The sequence below is a fragment of the Falco naumanni genome, chromosome Z (assembly GCF_017639655.2).
Source record: "Falco naumanni isolate bFalNau1 chromosome Z, bFalNau1.pat, whole genome shotgun sequence".
NCBI lineage: Eukaryota > Metazoa > Chordata > Aves > Falconiformes > Falconidae > Falco > Falco naumanni.
In genome coordinates this window covers 31,794,165-31,810,430 of record NC_054080.1, presented here as the reverse complement: position 1 = coordinate 31,810,430, position 16,266 = coordinate 31,794,165, and the positions used below count along the sequence as shown (strand labels likewise).

The 16,266-nt window shown below is 47.3% G+C and overlaps 1 protein-coding gene across 1 annotated transcript; it reads right to left on the bottom strand.

Annotated features, from left to right (window-relative positions):
• Window positions 1-5,946: 5,946 nt before the first annotated feature.
• TMEM271 (transmembrane protein 271) lies at window positions 5,947-11,514 on the bottom strand. The gene is given in 2 exon segments (XM_040580585.1): window positions 5,947-10,900; window positions 10,902-11,514. Coding segments are annotated over 2 exon segments (1,077 nt in total). The 5' UTR covers window positions 11,292-11,514; the 3' UTR covers window positions 5,947-10,213.
• Window positions 11,515-16,266: the final 4,752 nt, after the last annotated feature.

The following is a 16,266-nucleotide window of genomic DNA, read 5'->3' as shown; positions in this document are numbered from 1 at the left end:
TGGCTGACTCCCAGACTATGTAGCATATATTCCAAATAAAATGGTGGGGGTGGGGCGTTCGCTAAATATCTGCCAGCTTTTTTTTTTTTTTTTTTTTTTTAAGTAATGCATTCATTATTTCCCATAAGGCATTTAGCAAAGCTGACATTCAGCACTTTATGTGCTTTGCTCTCCTTCTGGTGAAAAGAGGCAGTTTTTGGTGTAATTCTATTGGTGGCAGTGGTTTTATTTCCATTTGTCCTCATCAGGGAGGTCAGAATCAGGACCTGACATCCATTGGTGGCACAAAAGTCAGTGATGGCTGAAAGGCAGGTGGAGGTGGAAGGGAATAAGTCTCAGTGAAGAACACATTGAAGATCACAGTATCAGCCCTGTTGCGCTGAGAAGTCTCCTGTTAGTGCTGAAGTGGCCAGCGCTGAGAAGTCTCCTGTTAGTGCTGAAGTGGCCAGCAGAAACTGGTAGTTCACTGAAACCGGCAAGTTGCGGTGTGGTAGACCAGCAACACACCCATTTTCAGTGCAGTTGCTCATGCAAGCATTTATTGAGCTCCTTAGGGAGGCAGCTGAACTAGGCTATTATGCTGCCTCCCAGGTGCTGTAATAGCCTGTTGTCTCTCTGTATTAGTTATTTGTGTTGAGGTTCTAGTGGTATTTCTAAGTTGAAGTGGGTAAATGTTTGTTCTGGAGATGCACTTTGATGCCCATCTCCTCTGAGCAATACAGTTATTCATAGAAGCGAGGAAATTTAGCATGCAGTAGCTCAGGAAACTTGCTCTTTCCTATTTGGAGCCCTAATTAGAGCAATTAATCACTGCTGCTTCTGCCTTCTAAGCTTCCAGGCTAGAATATATTGTCCTCTCTTGTCAGAGCAGAAATGTAAAAATGGTTTCCCTTTATCTGACATTTTGCCAGTAGAGCCTTTATCAGTGTCTGCCTCCTACCAGCTTCTATCTTGCCTGAGAGCTGGAGCTGAAAATGTAAAGAACAAATTGACATGACTGTTCCAAAAGAAAGAAGAGGTGTGAAATTTTAAGAGATCAGCTTCTACTGTGTTTGTGTGGGTTTTAGTTGGATTTCTCCACTTGAACTACCTTTCTTGGGAATTTCTTGTGGGTTTCCATTTTACTGTAACAAGATGACCATTTTTTTCTGGGAATACCTGGACATTTCCACTGTAAGAGAGGGATTTTCTTTCCACTTGATATAATTAAAACTTCTCTCCTACAAAGTCCCTACCTATAGAAGTTCTCCACATATATGCCCAGGGCAGGGTGAGGATAAGATTGCCTCTGTGTGTTTTAACTTCATCTCTGCCCCTTGGCTGTCCATCAGTGCTTCATTTAACTGGTTAGATGCATGATTGTCACTCCAGTCCCCCTACTTCCCCATGTATTGGTGTGCATCAGCTGATGAGCTGTAGGGGCTGGGGGTCATGGCACAGTGCCACGGCCCTCTCTGTCTCAAACTATGCATCTCTGTAAGTTAGGGACATCAGTATTTTAGTCTCTCTTCTGTGTGGTCTTGCAACACTGATAACTCCTTCAGAGAAAGGTATTACTCATGGCACCTCGCCTCCTGGTGTGCTGTGCCCCATGGTGTGCTGAGGCTCTGTGCCACCAAATATCTCACAGGCCTTGAGGATAAGGCGAGCAGCTGAAGATCTCAGCTGCCTCCATATTGCCTCTTTTCCTTGTGAGACCTGTGCAAAAGCGTGGTGGTACCTTCCTGCTCACAGACCTGCAGGTTTCACTGGGGCCCACCACGGAGCGTGGCTTGAGAAAGGTGTGGCTCCATGACGCTGGAAGTGCCTGCCCTTCTGCTGAGTGGGGATGCTCTCTGCTCCCCGGCAGTGCCAAAGAGAATGGGCGAACTTGTCTTACCTGTCACAGTCACCTGGCTAACGAAGATGGCCATCTGTCTGCAGCCGGCATGCACATTTTAGCCAGGCACGCACAAGGCTAAAACCTCCCAATACATAGCTCGGAGCACAGTAGATACCGGACTGCAAGTCTAGTAATGTATAAAACATTTTGGAATAGTCATCTGGAGATCTGAAGCATTTCCAGCTGCATGTGTAAGGCAAGTTGAGATCACCATTATTGCCAGCCTTTGCTGCATGTATGAGCACGGTGACAGCAGAATTGTGAAATATCCATATTCCTTTGATGTAGACACCTTCTGCTGCTCCCTTATCAGTCATCTTCAAAACCTCTTACGATGGAGGAATTCTCTAGATCTGAGATGTTAACGGTAACGTTTGTCTTTTTGTTACCCTTGGTTAAAAATTAATGAACTATGAAAGAATGAACAGTTCTGCGCTGTTTATGCTTTTTTCTTTTCATGCTTGGGTGCCAAGATGCATTTACTGAAAGAGGGTGGGGGTTTCTTTTTGACTTTTGAGATAAATTGGTACAGGAAAACTTCCAACAGGAATCCTCAGTCTTAAGAGCTCTGGACCTTGCAGACCTTAAGCAGATAAGAACTGCCACAGCCTTCAGTGAAGGACAGCTCAGAGTGTCATACAGCTCTTGTAATGCGCCAGACCTAGGACACAAGCAAATGCTTTTCATGTCTCGTTGCTCATTTCTATTTATTGCCTCACCAACTGATTGAGTAACTCAGTACACCATCGGCACTCTCCCCCTAAACACAGAGGCAGTAAAGCACGTGCGCTTTGTCATCCTGAGCCTGTGCACACACTGTTCCTTTGGAGAAGTTGCTAGGGGTAGCAGAGGATGAAAACTGAACCCAAGACAGAGCTGAACACCTCTGTTGTGAAGGTCTGCAGTTTGATCACTTTCATTTTGTTCAGGGGGGAATACAGTCCTCCCCTCTCCATTCCGCTTGACTTAGGCATTTTGCTTTTGCAAAAGTGACTCAGGAGCAGTTCCCCACATGCAACCTCGGCCCCTCTGCACCCAAGACCACTGTGTAGCAAGACTGGAGCCCTGGCATCATGACAGCAACCTGCCTTCCCCATCCTGTAGCACAGGACAGTGTTTCATCTGCCCTACCTTCTCTCAACACGTGCACAGACCAGTGCCACAGCATGCCCAATTCCAGGGGTTCAGAAGCTCCCTGTGCGTATTCAGCAGGTCCTGGCTCAGTGGTGTCACAAGACACAACTGCTGGTTCCCACTGGCAAGACAAGACACTATGTGGTCCACTGCATATGAGAACATGAAGCTCAATGCACTAAACAATGGTTCAGGTAAACCTGGATGATGATGGTGCCTTTCAGTATTTTCTGGTAGCTCTCCAAGGACTTTACTGAGGAGGAAGTAAGTCTCCCTGCCAGCCAAATGTGTTTCTGTGCAGCTATCTGCTCCCAATTTGTTGAGAAGAACCCTTCTGTTCTATTCAGCATAAAATCTTATTTCTTAGCAACAGTTTCACAAAAAGCTGTATCTGAATTTATTTCCTTTTGATTTAGAGCAAGGGACGAGTCAGAAAGCAGTATATGATTTTCTCAATCTCCCAGTCTTACATTGGTGGTAGGAATTTTTTTGGTTACTAGTAGTTTTGACTGCCTAGGCCAGGAGGTACTGCTCCTGGAATTAACATAGCTCTTGATTATACACAAAAAAATTTTGAACAGATTGAGTAGTCTTCAACACTTAACATTTCTGTTTCCTCCGTTTTCCTGGGAGTCTAATTCAGATGATCTGCATAACTTCTGGGTCATTCAGGAAGAGGCAGATATTCCAATATGCAACAAAGTAGAAATTTCTCAGTTGCTCTGTCCTTTCCAGTGCAAGTATGAACTCCTTCTGGTAGGAGTTTGCCATGTTTCCCTGCACATGGCAGAGGGTTTGGAACTAGGTGATCTTTAAGGCCCCTTCCAACCCAAGCTGTTCTACGATTCCATGATTCTATGTTTCTAGGGGCCATTTAGCCTAGAGCTAGCAAGATGTATCTCCTCAGATCCAGCACTGACAATCCCTTGTGAATATCTTTGTGAGGGCATTAGTTTTAATCATGAAAGCATGGTAATTACATACACCTTGAAACTGTATGTAGCTCATCCAAAATCCACGTCTGCCTAGTTGCCTAGGACTGCATATTATCATCTGGAGCTTTTCTTTCTGTAGCACAGCTTTGTGCTGTTGCTTCCTTCGTTTGTAAGGAAATGCTGAAATTCGGATGTTGGCATATAAGGCTCCATCCGTACCATGTGCCAAATTCTTTATATGACTTCTACAGGAGCTGGTGGCATTCAGTAATTTTCAGGACAGCTCCACTCAATCTCCCTAGTGCCTGGAGATTTCACCGAGTATTTTTGTGAGATAAGCTTTCATTTAAAATGTAGAACCTGCAAAAGAACCCTCTTTACACCCAAGTATTGGATTTCCAAAAATATATGCCTGGAAAATAATCCTTTTTGATATCATAGGTACTCTTCCACCCCCAAATCCTGTATCTTAATATAAAACCAATGAATGCATTGAAATGTTTGGTCCTCTGAACCCATTAAGTGGATCAAGATAAGCTTTGTCTCCTCCCACACTTCACTTTATCTTCTGCTAACAATGGCCACAGAGGAGACCAAATGGTGAGGATGCTTGCAGTATTTAGTAGGTGTTTATTCCCTATATGATGTAGTGAAACAAATGATTCATTTGCAAAGACCATAAAATGAACTTCCTAACATATCCATTAGACAAAACCATGCCAGGAGCAGAAATCCAGAAGTGAAACACTGGGAACTTCTGCTAGGCTGTATTTCTACTGGGATACATCTACTGGATAGTTTCACTCAGGATATTAAATTTTCTGTGATCTGGTGATGAGTCAGAGCCATTTTGTATGTGTTTTTCACCAGAAGTGTTTCCTTCCATAAAGTTTATGGAGGTCTTCCAGATATCTAAAACTCGATGACTGAAGAAGTAGCAGTCTGCAGTGTCATCTCCACTCCTACCTCAGGGTAAACTCACTGAAGTTTAACGCAGCTGGGTCTGAAGAAGAAGGGAAAAAGGACATCAGATTTTTTCTCTCTGGAAAGGAAAAATACACTCTTCCTAAGAGAGTCTTACAGCTTCTTAAATGACTTAATCTTCAGTCTCAGATTATCTAGGATGACATCAGGGTGACATACCCATAAACCTCAGCAGAACCTCATGAGGTGCCTGAACATTGGGTGGAAAGTACATAGCCCAGGTGGCCAGCAGAAAGCAAGGCAGTTATTTGAATCAAATTTTGACAACACCAATTTGTGGATTTCACTCTCAGAAACTTATTGAAGGGGAAGAGTTTCAGAACCAATACTGTGATAGATATAACATACAAACACCTCGCATCCAACTTAAACTCTCAGATTTCTTCTAGTTGCTTTGTTTGGGCAGTGCCTCCTTTTGGGCAGGACACACCATACACCAAATTGTTGCAACAAGTTTTTGAAGATTTTCCCCCAGCACTACATTAGCCTGTGGGTTTCCTGGAAACCACCTTTTATCTGCTAAACTTAATAGATCAGCTACTACTGATTCTGGAACATATACTAAGAGCTAGTCCCATGCCATTAAGTACTGAGAGATAATGAAGAAATTCAAAAACTGGACAGTGACAGTCAGAAATTCAATCTTACCCTTACACATTTTAATTGGAAATACGAGCCTGTACTGCTGAAAGGTAACTTTAGCATACTTAAAACGAGTGCCATCACACGAAATTAACAGATCTAGATTTTCACCAGTTGAATTTATCTGGTAATAAAGCAATATTTTTATTGGAACATCCTGTAACAGGGAAATATCTAACTCATGGAAACAGACTTGACTTCATGGTAAAACCTGGAATTTTATGTCAGGATTCCACTTGTACAAGTTATAAGTCCCTGAAAAACATGTTTTTGTAATGGAAGTGGTAATTACATCCCTAGTTTCAGTTTTACTATTAGACATCCATCTAAGACAATGAAGAATATGAAATGAAGAGCATTAGGCTTTTCTTATAGGATATGCTGTGCTTTAAAATGTATTTTATTGATCCTAAAATTACAAGATCAATTACTGACATTTTCTTGAGGATCAATCTTAGATTAAATGGCAAAATGAAGAAAAGGTTTTCATATGTACTATGTCCAAAAGCAGAAACAGACTGCTGTTCTTGTGAACATTCAGAAACCTTTTCTGATGATTAAACAGTATGTCTGAAATATGTCTAAGTTATACCAGCCACCATAGCGCTTTTTGGTGAACCAAAGAAGTCCTACAGTGAAATCAAACTTTTGAGTAAAATCTGTACTACTTTAATACAATTTCCCTCTAACATCATTTTTACCTGTTTTTAGATTCATGTATATTCTGTCTGTCCATTACAATGCAAAGTATAAGTAACCAATTTAAGCAAGGATGTTGGAGTGTGAAAATAATTCATGTGAATTGCTAATAGGCTGGTGGGAATACATTTTTTTTTCCACATGAAGGCAAATTCTGTCCCTTCAAAGACAGCAGACTTGATTTTCCACCGTTTCATTCCTTGACTAGCTGCTATTACCTGCAAAAGGGACAGGAAAGCTGGAAGCATTCTGCTACCAAATCAGTACTACACTGTGACCAAAACAGCAGTATTGCGTCTATTCTTCCTTCCCTTTGAACAGATGTGAGTAAAGCTGCAAGCAAATTAACACAACAAGCCACGGGGCAAAAAGCGGTTTTGTCGTTACTTCAGCTAAGCAATGTCGAGATTTCATAGCACACACATGATGTTTCTCTTCTGATCTCCCTGGTTTTGCTACTTAAGGCAAAAGCCTTGCAGTTAACATCCTCCAGTGACATGAATTGATCAGGCTTGCATTCACCTCGACAATCAGGTGACAGGGAATGGAAAATAAAGGGACAGTATCAGTCCTCTCAGGTAATTAATCTACACTCTGATGCTTCCCACACCAGCCTATTTTCAATTTCGGCACGGTACAGTTTATACACTCTAACATTATTGCTCAGAAGATAGAGTGATGATTCAGGTTTACTAAAAATGGCTTCACAATACTGCAATCATGCTTGTGAAGCTTCATCTTGTATCCTGTATTTATAGGTTTCTTCTCACTGAGAAATAAATACTTGTGTTTTATCGGAAAAGTTAGTCACCAGATACCTGAAACACTTGTATACCATCTTTAAGAAAACATGGCTTGTTTAGTCAATTTGCCTGCCAATTTTTTTCCTGTTTTTTTTTAAAATGTGGATAATACCATAGGTGACCTCCCTTAATACTGCTGTCCATACAAATAATAACTAACTGAGAAATAATATGCCACTGCTGCACCCTGTCATGCCAGAAGATCAATATAGAGTAGGTGTTACATATAATTGGTGCCCAGACCCACTGAAGTCAATGAAATGACGCCTACTGGCTTCTGTGGGAGTCCAACTTGGACGTTATTCTGGCAATCTGTCCACCACTAAATTAAACTATTACAGGGGATAAAAGCCCAAATGAAGTAGAAATTTGGGAACTAAAACTGAGCCACAAATAAATATCCTAATTCAATGGCATTCTGAACAGACTTAAATAAAACGCAAGCACACTTACACGTGTACACACACACATACAAAAAAAAAAGTTATGAATTTAACAATCTTAAAAATTCATAGTTTAAAATTGTTTACATTTAAACAATTGAGTATAATAGGTAGCTTTCTTGACTTTCCATTTATTTCCCTGAGCACTGATCTTTGGAACATCTGGAGTTTCAGAACTGTCTAGTTCACAATTCCTAAAATAGTTATCTTAAGTAAAATACTGTCTTTTTATGTCAAAAATCAATTCCTTAAGTAAAACTAAGATACAACTTCCATGAACTACAGTGTGTATAGCCAATTTTTTTTAAAGCCAACAACTATTATTACACTTCTGCATCTTTATTTAGGCACCTAGCTGGTCTGTTTTTCAAAATGACCCTGCCGCCTAGCAGTTCCCATTTAATTCAGTACAGGGTACTAACGCTGTCACATCCAACTGGAGACCCACATAAGGATTTAACCTCCTTGCTTTAGTTACTCATTTTGCAAAATCTCATCTGTATGAGCAATGCAGTATGTTACAGGATTGGTTTTGTGCCTAAATGAGTATTATACGTAAAGACTACAGGACTTCCTGGTCACTTCCCCATAAGGGGTTAAGGACATGCATCTGCAGAGAGCTAGCATAAAACTAGTCTTCAGTACTAAAACGGGACTTAGCCAGGGCATATGTTTTAGGCTGGCATTCTGCACAAGAAAATCTGCTGGCCAAGAAGAGCTATATTTTAAATTTCCGCTATTTAGAATTACTTGGCAAATTGGCAACTGCTGCTTTTAACTGTCTTCTCTAGATTACAGCTTTAATTGTGAGCTTCACAGACATCAGTTTGCAATTTTAAGACTTCTCAGTCATTCTGCATTTCAGATTATAGAAAGTGTGCAAGTCAAGACAATTTAGAAAACAAAACAGTGCAGAGATTTTAGTATTTTTAGGTTAAAATCTTCTCTCTCCAATTCCAAGGCTTTAAATTACGTCAGTCTCTCTGCAGCTAAAAGTTAAACAATAATTTTGCATCGACCACAGAAATAGACTGTAACTTTGCATTCCCTTAACACTCTCTCTCTGTTTCTGGGTAGCTGATACACTGGCATTATGCAGCAGGCTCCAAACACAGGATTAATAGAAATGTTATTTTGTAATATTTCATTTTAGTATGCTGTACCTGGGGGAGGGGGTACTGAACTAAATGCAACCTGAAGAGTTGCTTTTTGGTTCTGTGTGCAACATGAAATTAAGCCTTTACCTGTTCTCAAATGATGTAATAAAATACGCCATACCTGCTTCTCTTTAATTAGCACTTTCTTACACTATCTGGTACTGGCATTCCACAGCAAAATCCAAAAGAAGGATTTAGCAGTTTTTCTCTTTGCAGAAAGCCTTTTTAATACCTCTAAGTTCAGAAAGAGTTAACACATACAGTGCTATTACCCATCCCCCCACCCCACCCCCCTTCAGGAATTAAAGTGGCCTCTTTTTTTTTTTTTTTTTTAAACAAAAAAGAAAATTCTCGTAATAGGAGTATAACTACTGTTTTGAAAACACATTTGGAAGATGTCTTCCAAGATGGTTTATCTTTTTTTTTTGTTCTTAAATCTTTAAAACTGTGACCACTGCACCAGTTAAGGCTGTTTTACAATATATATATATTTCAAATAAAACTTTTAATATTCAAGCTTACCAGATTGATGAATTGTAACAGGTAAAATGGAACTCTTTACAAGGTAAACTATGTAGTTGTACAAAATAGAATTAAACCCTTCACCTGTGTAAAACAAAAAGAAATCCTGCCTTGCATTAAAAACAGAGAACCTGTTTACAAAAAGGAATGTGTATGACATTTGGACTTTCCTTTTAACTGCCATATCCTAGCAACATCTCAGTTGTTTTAGTAAAGGAACTAATCATCAATTTTAAACTGCAGTGAATTTACCAAACATTTTCACTATAGACTTCTGAAAGCTTTTACAGTAAGAAGTTATCAACAAAAGCAGGCACGTCAGTGTACAAAAACGTTGTTGATTTTTTCCTGTTTCTTTTTCAAAGTGCAGGTTTTTCTCAATGTGCATCTTACAAGACCAACGAATGTTTTAACTCACTAAATCTTAAAACAGAACTCGATTCTCCCAAGGAGTAGTGTAAACGTTAAAGATCCCCAATACACCTCTAGTAAACGTGACACAAATGTCTCTGCGTTGTTTAGAAATTTAGCTCTTTTGAGAGGTAAAGAAGCTTCATGACACCTTTTCCTTACACTGGCTGGTTATCAACAATGGGTAACTCTGGACTGCTAAAGCTGGAGACTGATGAATCACTCGAAGGGAACTAAACTTGGCTACGGAGGAGAGGCGGCCGTAGGAACCAACCCTCAGGCGTTTCTTGCGCAGCCTTTGGAAAATTCAGCCGCCGGCGGACAGAGGGACGGACAGACGGACGGACGGTCGGTGTGAGGGAGGGGAGGGGGAAGAGAAGGGGGAAAGCGGAGAGGGAGGGTGGGAGGAGAAGCTTCCGCAGAGCCAGAGGCACGGCGGCACCCCGCCCGCGGCCCGCTGCGCCGGGCCGTCCCGTCGGCGGTGCGAGGGCTGTTCCCGAGCCCCGCGGCTGCGAGGCGCCGGGCGACGCGCTCCCGCTCCCGGGTGTCACGGCGAGCCGGGGGCCGGGCGGGGAGCCGGGAGTCCCGCCGGCGGTCGGCGCTAGGTGCCGTGAGCGCAGGGCTCCCCGGGGTAGATCTCCTCGTAGGCGGGGGGCTGCTCGCTGGGCAGCGGGTAGCAGTAGGGGTAGGAGGCGTTGAGCTCGGGGTCCATGGGCGAGTAGCCGGGCAGCTCGACGGAAGGATGCCCGCCGCAGTGCACCTCCACGCCTGCCTCGTCGAAGACGTGGAAAACGCCCACGTTGATGTAGGAGACGGCCTGGAAGGGGCAGTCCCCGGGGCTGAGCTCGGGCTCGCCGCCGGAGAAGAGGGAGCCTTGGCTGTGGCGCGGCGCCCGCCGCCCGCCGCCGCCGCCCCGCCGCCGCCGCCGCCGCCCGCCCGCCGCCGCCGCCGTTGCCGGTGCCGCTCGCCGCCGCCGCCTCCGCCGCCCGCGCTGCTGCGAGGCCTTGTAGTTCTTGACGAGCAGCAAGTTGAGCAGGCCCAGGAGGCACTCCAGAGCGTTGAAGACGGTGGAGAGCACCAAGCCTTGCTGGTAGTCCCGCAGCTTCTGGCAGCGGAGAGCCGCGGCGGAGCTGTCGGGGGCCGCGGGGCCGCTCCGTGGCCGGGCCGCGCCGCCGGGCTGCAGCAGGCAGTAGTGCGAGTACTTCCTCTCCACCAGCGACACGGTGTCGCCGTCGATGACGGCGCCGGCGAAGGCGCTCAGCACGCCCAGCATGAACACCAGCACCCCCCAGCAGCAGGAAGTTCTGCCGCCCCCCGGGCGGCGCCTTCTCCACCGGCCCCGACGGCACGGCCGCCGCCTCCCCCCCGCCGGGGCCGCCGCCTGCCGCGTCCGGGTCGCCAGCCGGGGCCAGGGCCGAGGCCGAGGCCGGAGCCGGCGCCGCGGGCGCCTCGTCGGGCGGGCGACAGCAGAGCAGTGCGGCGGCGAGCAGCGAGAGGCCGGCGGCCAGCAGCAGCCCCGAGTAGAAGGCGCCGGCGGCGGTGCCCAGGCGGAAGGGCTCGCCCTTCAGCTCGGAGCCCAGCGAGAAGCACTTCAGGCCCACGGCGGCGGCGCTGAGGGCGCAGGCGAGCAGGAGGCAGCTGGAGAGCGCGGCGCAGGCTCCCCGCACGCTCCACTTCATCCTCCGCGCCGCCGCCGCCGCCGCCGCCCCGCCGCCCGCCTCATCCTCCTCCCGCGGCCCCCCTCGGCCCCGCGGCGGCGGCGGCGCGGCGCGGCGCGGCCATGCGAGCGCGGCGCTCCCCGACGGGGCGGCTGAGCTCGGCTGCGCTCCGCACGGCAGGCAGCCGCCGGCCGCAGTGAGCCGGGCGCGGCGAGCGCACACGCTCCCCCCCCCGCCTCCCGGTCGCCGCCGCCTCCTCGTCCCCGCCCGCCCTCTCTTATCGCGGCGGCTGCGGGGCGGCGATTAATTATGGATGGGAGCCGCGGCGGGCGGGGGGACGGGGGGACGGGGGGGGCGGCGCGCCGGCGCGCCGCGGGTGGCGGGGGGGTCGTGCGACCCCCGGGTCGGCCCGCCGTGGCTCGGGGGCGGGGAGGCCGGCTTCCCCGCCCTCCCCCCGCCCGGGGGGGGGGGGGGGGGCCGCAAGCCGCCCTCGGGCAGGCTCCGCGCCGGGGGACGTGGCGAGGGACGCGTAACTAGGGCCGGGGGCCGCGGGGGTGCGCACCCCCCTGCCGCCGGTTCCGATGCAGAGGGCTGCCGTTTGTCTCCGTGCACGTGTCCTCTTTATGTCTCTTACTTATTTGTTAGCGCTTGCTCTTGCAGGAGGCTGCCGGGCCGCCGTGCATCCCCGTCACCGCTCTGCGGTGTGCCGGCGGCTCTGATGCAGCGGACCGAGCCCCCGGCGCAGGGCTGCCCGGTAAAGCCCTCCGCGCCCGCGGAGACGGCGGGCCCAGCACTCCTCTCTCGTTGTTTTTGTGCTTTCCCGGTGAACCCCGGTGGGATTGCTCCCCGCCGGGAACGCACGTCGCTCCGTGGGCGGCAGGGCTCGGCTGCCGGACGCCCCGTCCGGCAGCGCCTGCAGCGCCGGCGGGTGGGAGCCGGTGCGAGGGGGACGCCGCCGCCTGCCCCGGCGCAGGGTGGCCCGGCGGCTGCGCGGGCAGCACCCGGGATGCCCTCCCGAAGGAGAGGTGGGAACCTCTGCTTCGGAGCGACGGAGCAGGGGGACCGTGCCTGTGCCGGCAGCCGGGCGCCAGAGGCAGAGGGGGGGACTTAGGGAAGGCTGTTTGTCGCCTGTCCCTTTTCCTTCCGGGAAGCTGGGGGCTCCGGCTCCCCCATTTTCCCCTTCTGCCGTGCGCACGCCAGCCTTGCTGGGTATTTTTAGCCGGCGCCGCTGATTAGCATTCAGGGGAGCAAGCGAGGGAGAGAGCCATTTTCCAACCCGTTTTCTTTTCCCTTTCCAGCAGGGCCAACGCACCTGTTGGTGGCGTGAGGTGTCTGTGGGGCGTGACCTGGTGTTCAGCTGTCTCCAGGGATGCGACCCTGGTCCCTCTGTCCCGCTAGGGCAGGCCCCGTTGGCACCCCCACGCGCAGCACCGGCGCCCGTCTGCAGCGCTGGGTGGGACTGGGGGCTGAGCACGGGGCTCTGCTGCTGGAGCTGCTCCCCACGAGAGAGTTTTCTGGGCGCTGCGTGGGGCAGTGGCCCTGCAAGGGCCCTTGGTGGGAGGCTGCCCTGCCTGGAACCCAGACCTCCCTGGTGGCACCATCCAAACGTATCAGGGGCGCCAACGAGACTTGCCATCCTACCCCTTGGGACCGCGCAGACAAGGGGATTTTTCCCCCTCCCTCCTCTTCATAAAGGACCCGTGGAGCACTTTCCCTGTGTGAGGAAGAACGTCAGGACTGGCTGACCAGTGGCTACCTGATCCCCTTGCTGGGTTACAGCCCTGGCTGTGGGGGTAGGACCAAGATTCTTGTGTCCCTCCAGGAGGGGGAGCTGGCCATGCCACCCACAAACATCATGAACTCGTGCCCCTCCCAGGCGTGTCCCTGGCTCCTGAGGATTTGGGCATGGGCACCTGCTGGTCTGGGGTCACATGAAGGATTTTCTGTAGGATCAGGGTCTTTGGCTGTGCTTGTGGTGAGTGCCTGTACTGCTGTGGATGGTCCTCAGAAGTCTTTAAAAAACTCACCCTACATCCTTAGGACTCCTAAAAAGTAAATGCATAGGGGGCACACCTCATTTTGCAAAATACAGTACCCATCTCCTGAGGCCTCTGTTGAATTCTGTAATTCAGAATTCCAACATTGGCTTGGGAAGCACACATAGACCCTCGATCCACCTGCCAGTCCACAGGGCCTGGGGAGATAGACTGTGTGTGTGGGTGTGGAGGGAAAGGAGCTGTAGCCAGTGGGAAGTAAACACTTACTGAACTAATTGTACATAGAGTGGGCAAAGTGCCTTCCTCCCTGACACAACATAAATTTACGTGTGAGGGATATGTGTGATTTGTATAATTTCATTGTTACTGTCAAAAGCTTAATGGGGTTCAAAAAAGGATTAACTATTATGAATAATGAGACATTCACTTAACATTAAATAAATACAAAATTAAGAAGAGATGCTTTACACATCAAATTATTGCTCAGCCTTTAACTGGCAATGGTTAGGGTAGGAAAATCACACCTTCCACTGGAGGTAGCTTCTTCCTTTATTGTACAAATTGTTTCTTGATGTTTCTATCTTCCTGTTTTGGCAGCTGCCAGAAGTGGGCACCAAGGCTTCTCCAGCGTGGTCCTTCACATGTTCCTACAGCTGTCTTAGCTGTTCAGCCTTCCTCATCTTGAATGTCTTCTTCAGAGGACCTTCTTCCTGCCCTGTGTTTGTGACAGGAGGCTGACTGATCTTGGGATAGCACCTCTAAAAGTTATGTGTTATGACAGGCCAGGCTGATGCACAAGTTTAATGATGTGATTAATAATTATGCTACATCTTCTTATTTGTCCTGTGGAGCAACCTTTTCCAAATCTTACCTGTTTCTCCCAGAGTGACTCTGTGGCTTCCAACCTGGAAGTTTCACTACCAGCTACCTGCGTGTTATTTACTGTTCATAAACCTCCTATGTTTCAGTGTCACTCTGAGCACAATTTGTCACGTGGTTAAGTTTACAGCTTTGCATTGTGGCACATTTTCAGTGTGAGGATACTTTATAAACAAACATACATGTACACGTACACTTTTTAAACAAACATACATGTACACATACACACAGAGTAAGGTCATGAGCATATCCTGCATGTTGAAGTTTAACTGTCTTTGGATAAAATTCTGAAAATGCAGTAATGATGTTATTACATTAATAATAATAGACATAAGACCCTGTAAAATACTCTTATCACAACTGTGTCTTACATTGAACATTTTGTTTACAATTGAATTGGCATTAGTGTAAAAAATGACTGACTTGCCTGCTTAAATAAAGGTCACTGGAGGGTTCTCCAGATTGCAAAGGGTACTGATGACCACCTTAACCCTAGCCCCTTCAGATCAAGGTTAGAGTGCCCATCTGCATGTTCATAGCTGATACCTGTGTGACTGATTGGTCAACCAGGTCTACCTGCTGGAAAAAGGCTGTCCATTTGCAACAAAAGATGACAGAACTGCAATCCACTTGGCCAGGCTAGTCCATCACCTAAATCAGTTACTGCAGGTGAGCTGGTCTGTCAGCCTCAGTTAAGAACAAAGCCAGAACCTGATGGAACTGTACTACAGCTGCTGACTATAAAGTATGGTAGGTACCACATGGTTTGAGTCTCTGGGTGCTAGCTTTATCTTCAGGCTTTATTAGTCAGATTTTCCTTTTTGATTGCCTAAATCAAAATTTGTCACAGTTGTTTTCAGGGGTTATTTTAGTGGACTTCAGAACAGTCATGTAAGGTTTTGTGGGACACCAGTCTGGGGTGTTCTTCACAACCATAGAGTGAGCTTTCTGTGTCTCACAGGGGAAGTAATTTATAGCCAGATTCTGCCTCCAAAGAAGGGTAGGAAGCTTTGGTCCGAGGTTTTGTTTAGCTCACAGGGGAGCTAAGGGGCTGTGCTTGGTGGGTGCCAGTTGAGAGTGGCCACTGTCACGATCAGCAGTGCAGGCTTGCTTTGATCAGTGCCCACAGAGCTTAGATGTTTGCAGTAAGGTACAGATCAGCCTCTTAACTTTTTGTGGTGACTCAGTGGCACAAAGGATGACAGAGCTATTAATTATTTGCTCTTCAAGCTGGAAGCTAAACTCTGTGTTTGTAAAATAGATGGAGATCTTCATCTTATGCCACCAAAGTACAAAGCACTGCATTATTGTATTGTCTTCCTCTACTCCCACACTGCTTTTATGGTAAGATATATGCATTGTTATTTCAATGCCAGTTTGATAAATGGTTGTCATAGCTTTGACTATTCAGTCATTATGGCTGTGTAACCTCCCATAAGTTATTGCCACTTGATTATTTTTTTTTCTGTTTCTATAGGGGACATTAGAGACTATAAAACCTTTTCACAAAATTGCTTAACACAGTTCTTAAGAATACACTAGAAATTACAATTTGAAACTCTGAAGATGGAACCTATCATGTTTCTTTCTGATCTTCTTCCCTTCCAGTTGCAAGATCCACCAGGATGTTTCTGTGTGCTTGAGTTCTCCTACTTTCATAGTATTTTATGTGGAAGAATCATCTCTGCAGGGAATATATTGAAAACACTTTAAGGCAACACATGTTGGGAAAGACTCTACGTCAGGCTACAAGTCTGGAGCTAACTGGTGCTGGACACTGGTGAAAAACCAATGTCTGGAGATGCTGCTTCAATGGGTGGCATGTAAAATAGGAAGCAGGGAGGTTGGGAGAAAAATGTAAGGAGTTAAAATGTAAGGAGTAAAAAAATGTAAGGAGAAAGCAAACCCTAATGCTAGCAGATGGACATGTGTAGTTGTCTTGGCAGCTGTTAGCCCTAGAAGTTTTGGATTAAGGGAAGAAGGGTTTGAAAAATTAGGGGTGTCGACACAACAAGGTCATTTGCACTATAAGATCATGGGATAATTTAGGTTGGAAGGAACCTTGGGAGGTGTCTAGTCTGACCTGCTCAGAGCGGGGACATTTCTGGTGTAAGACTCGG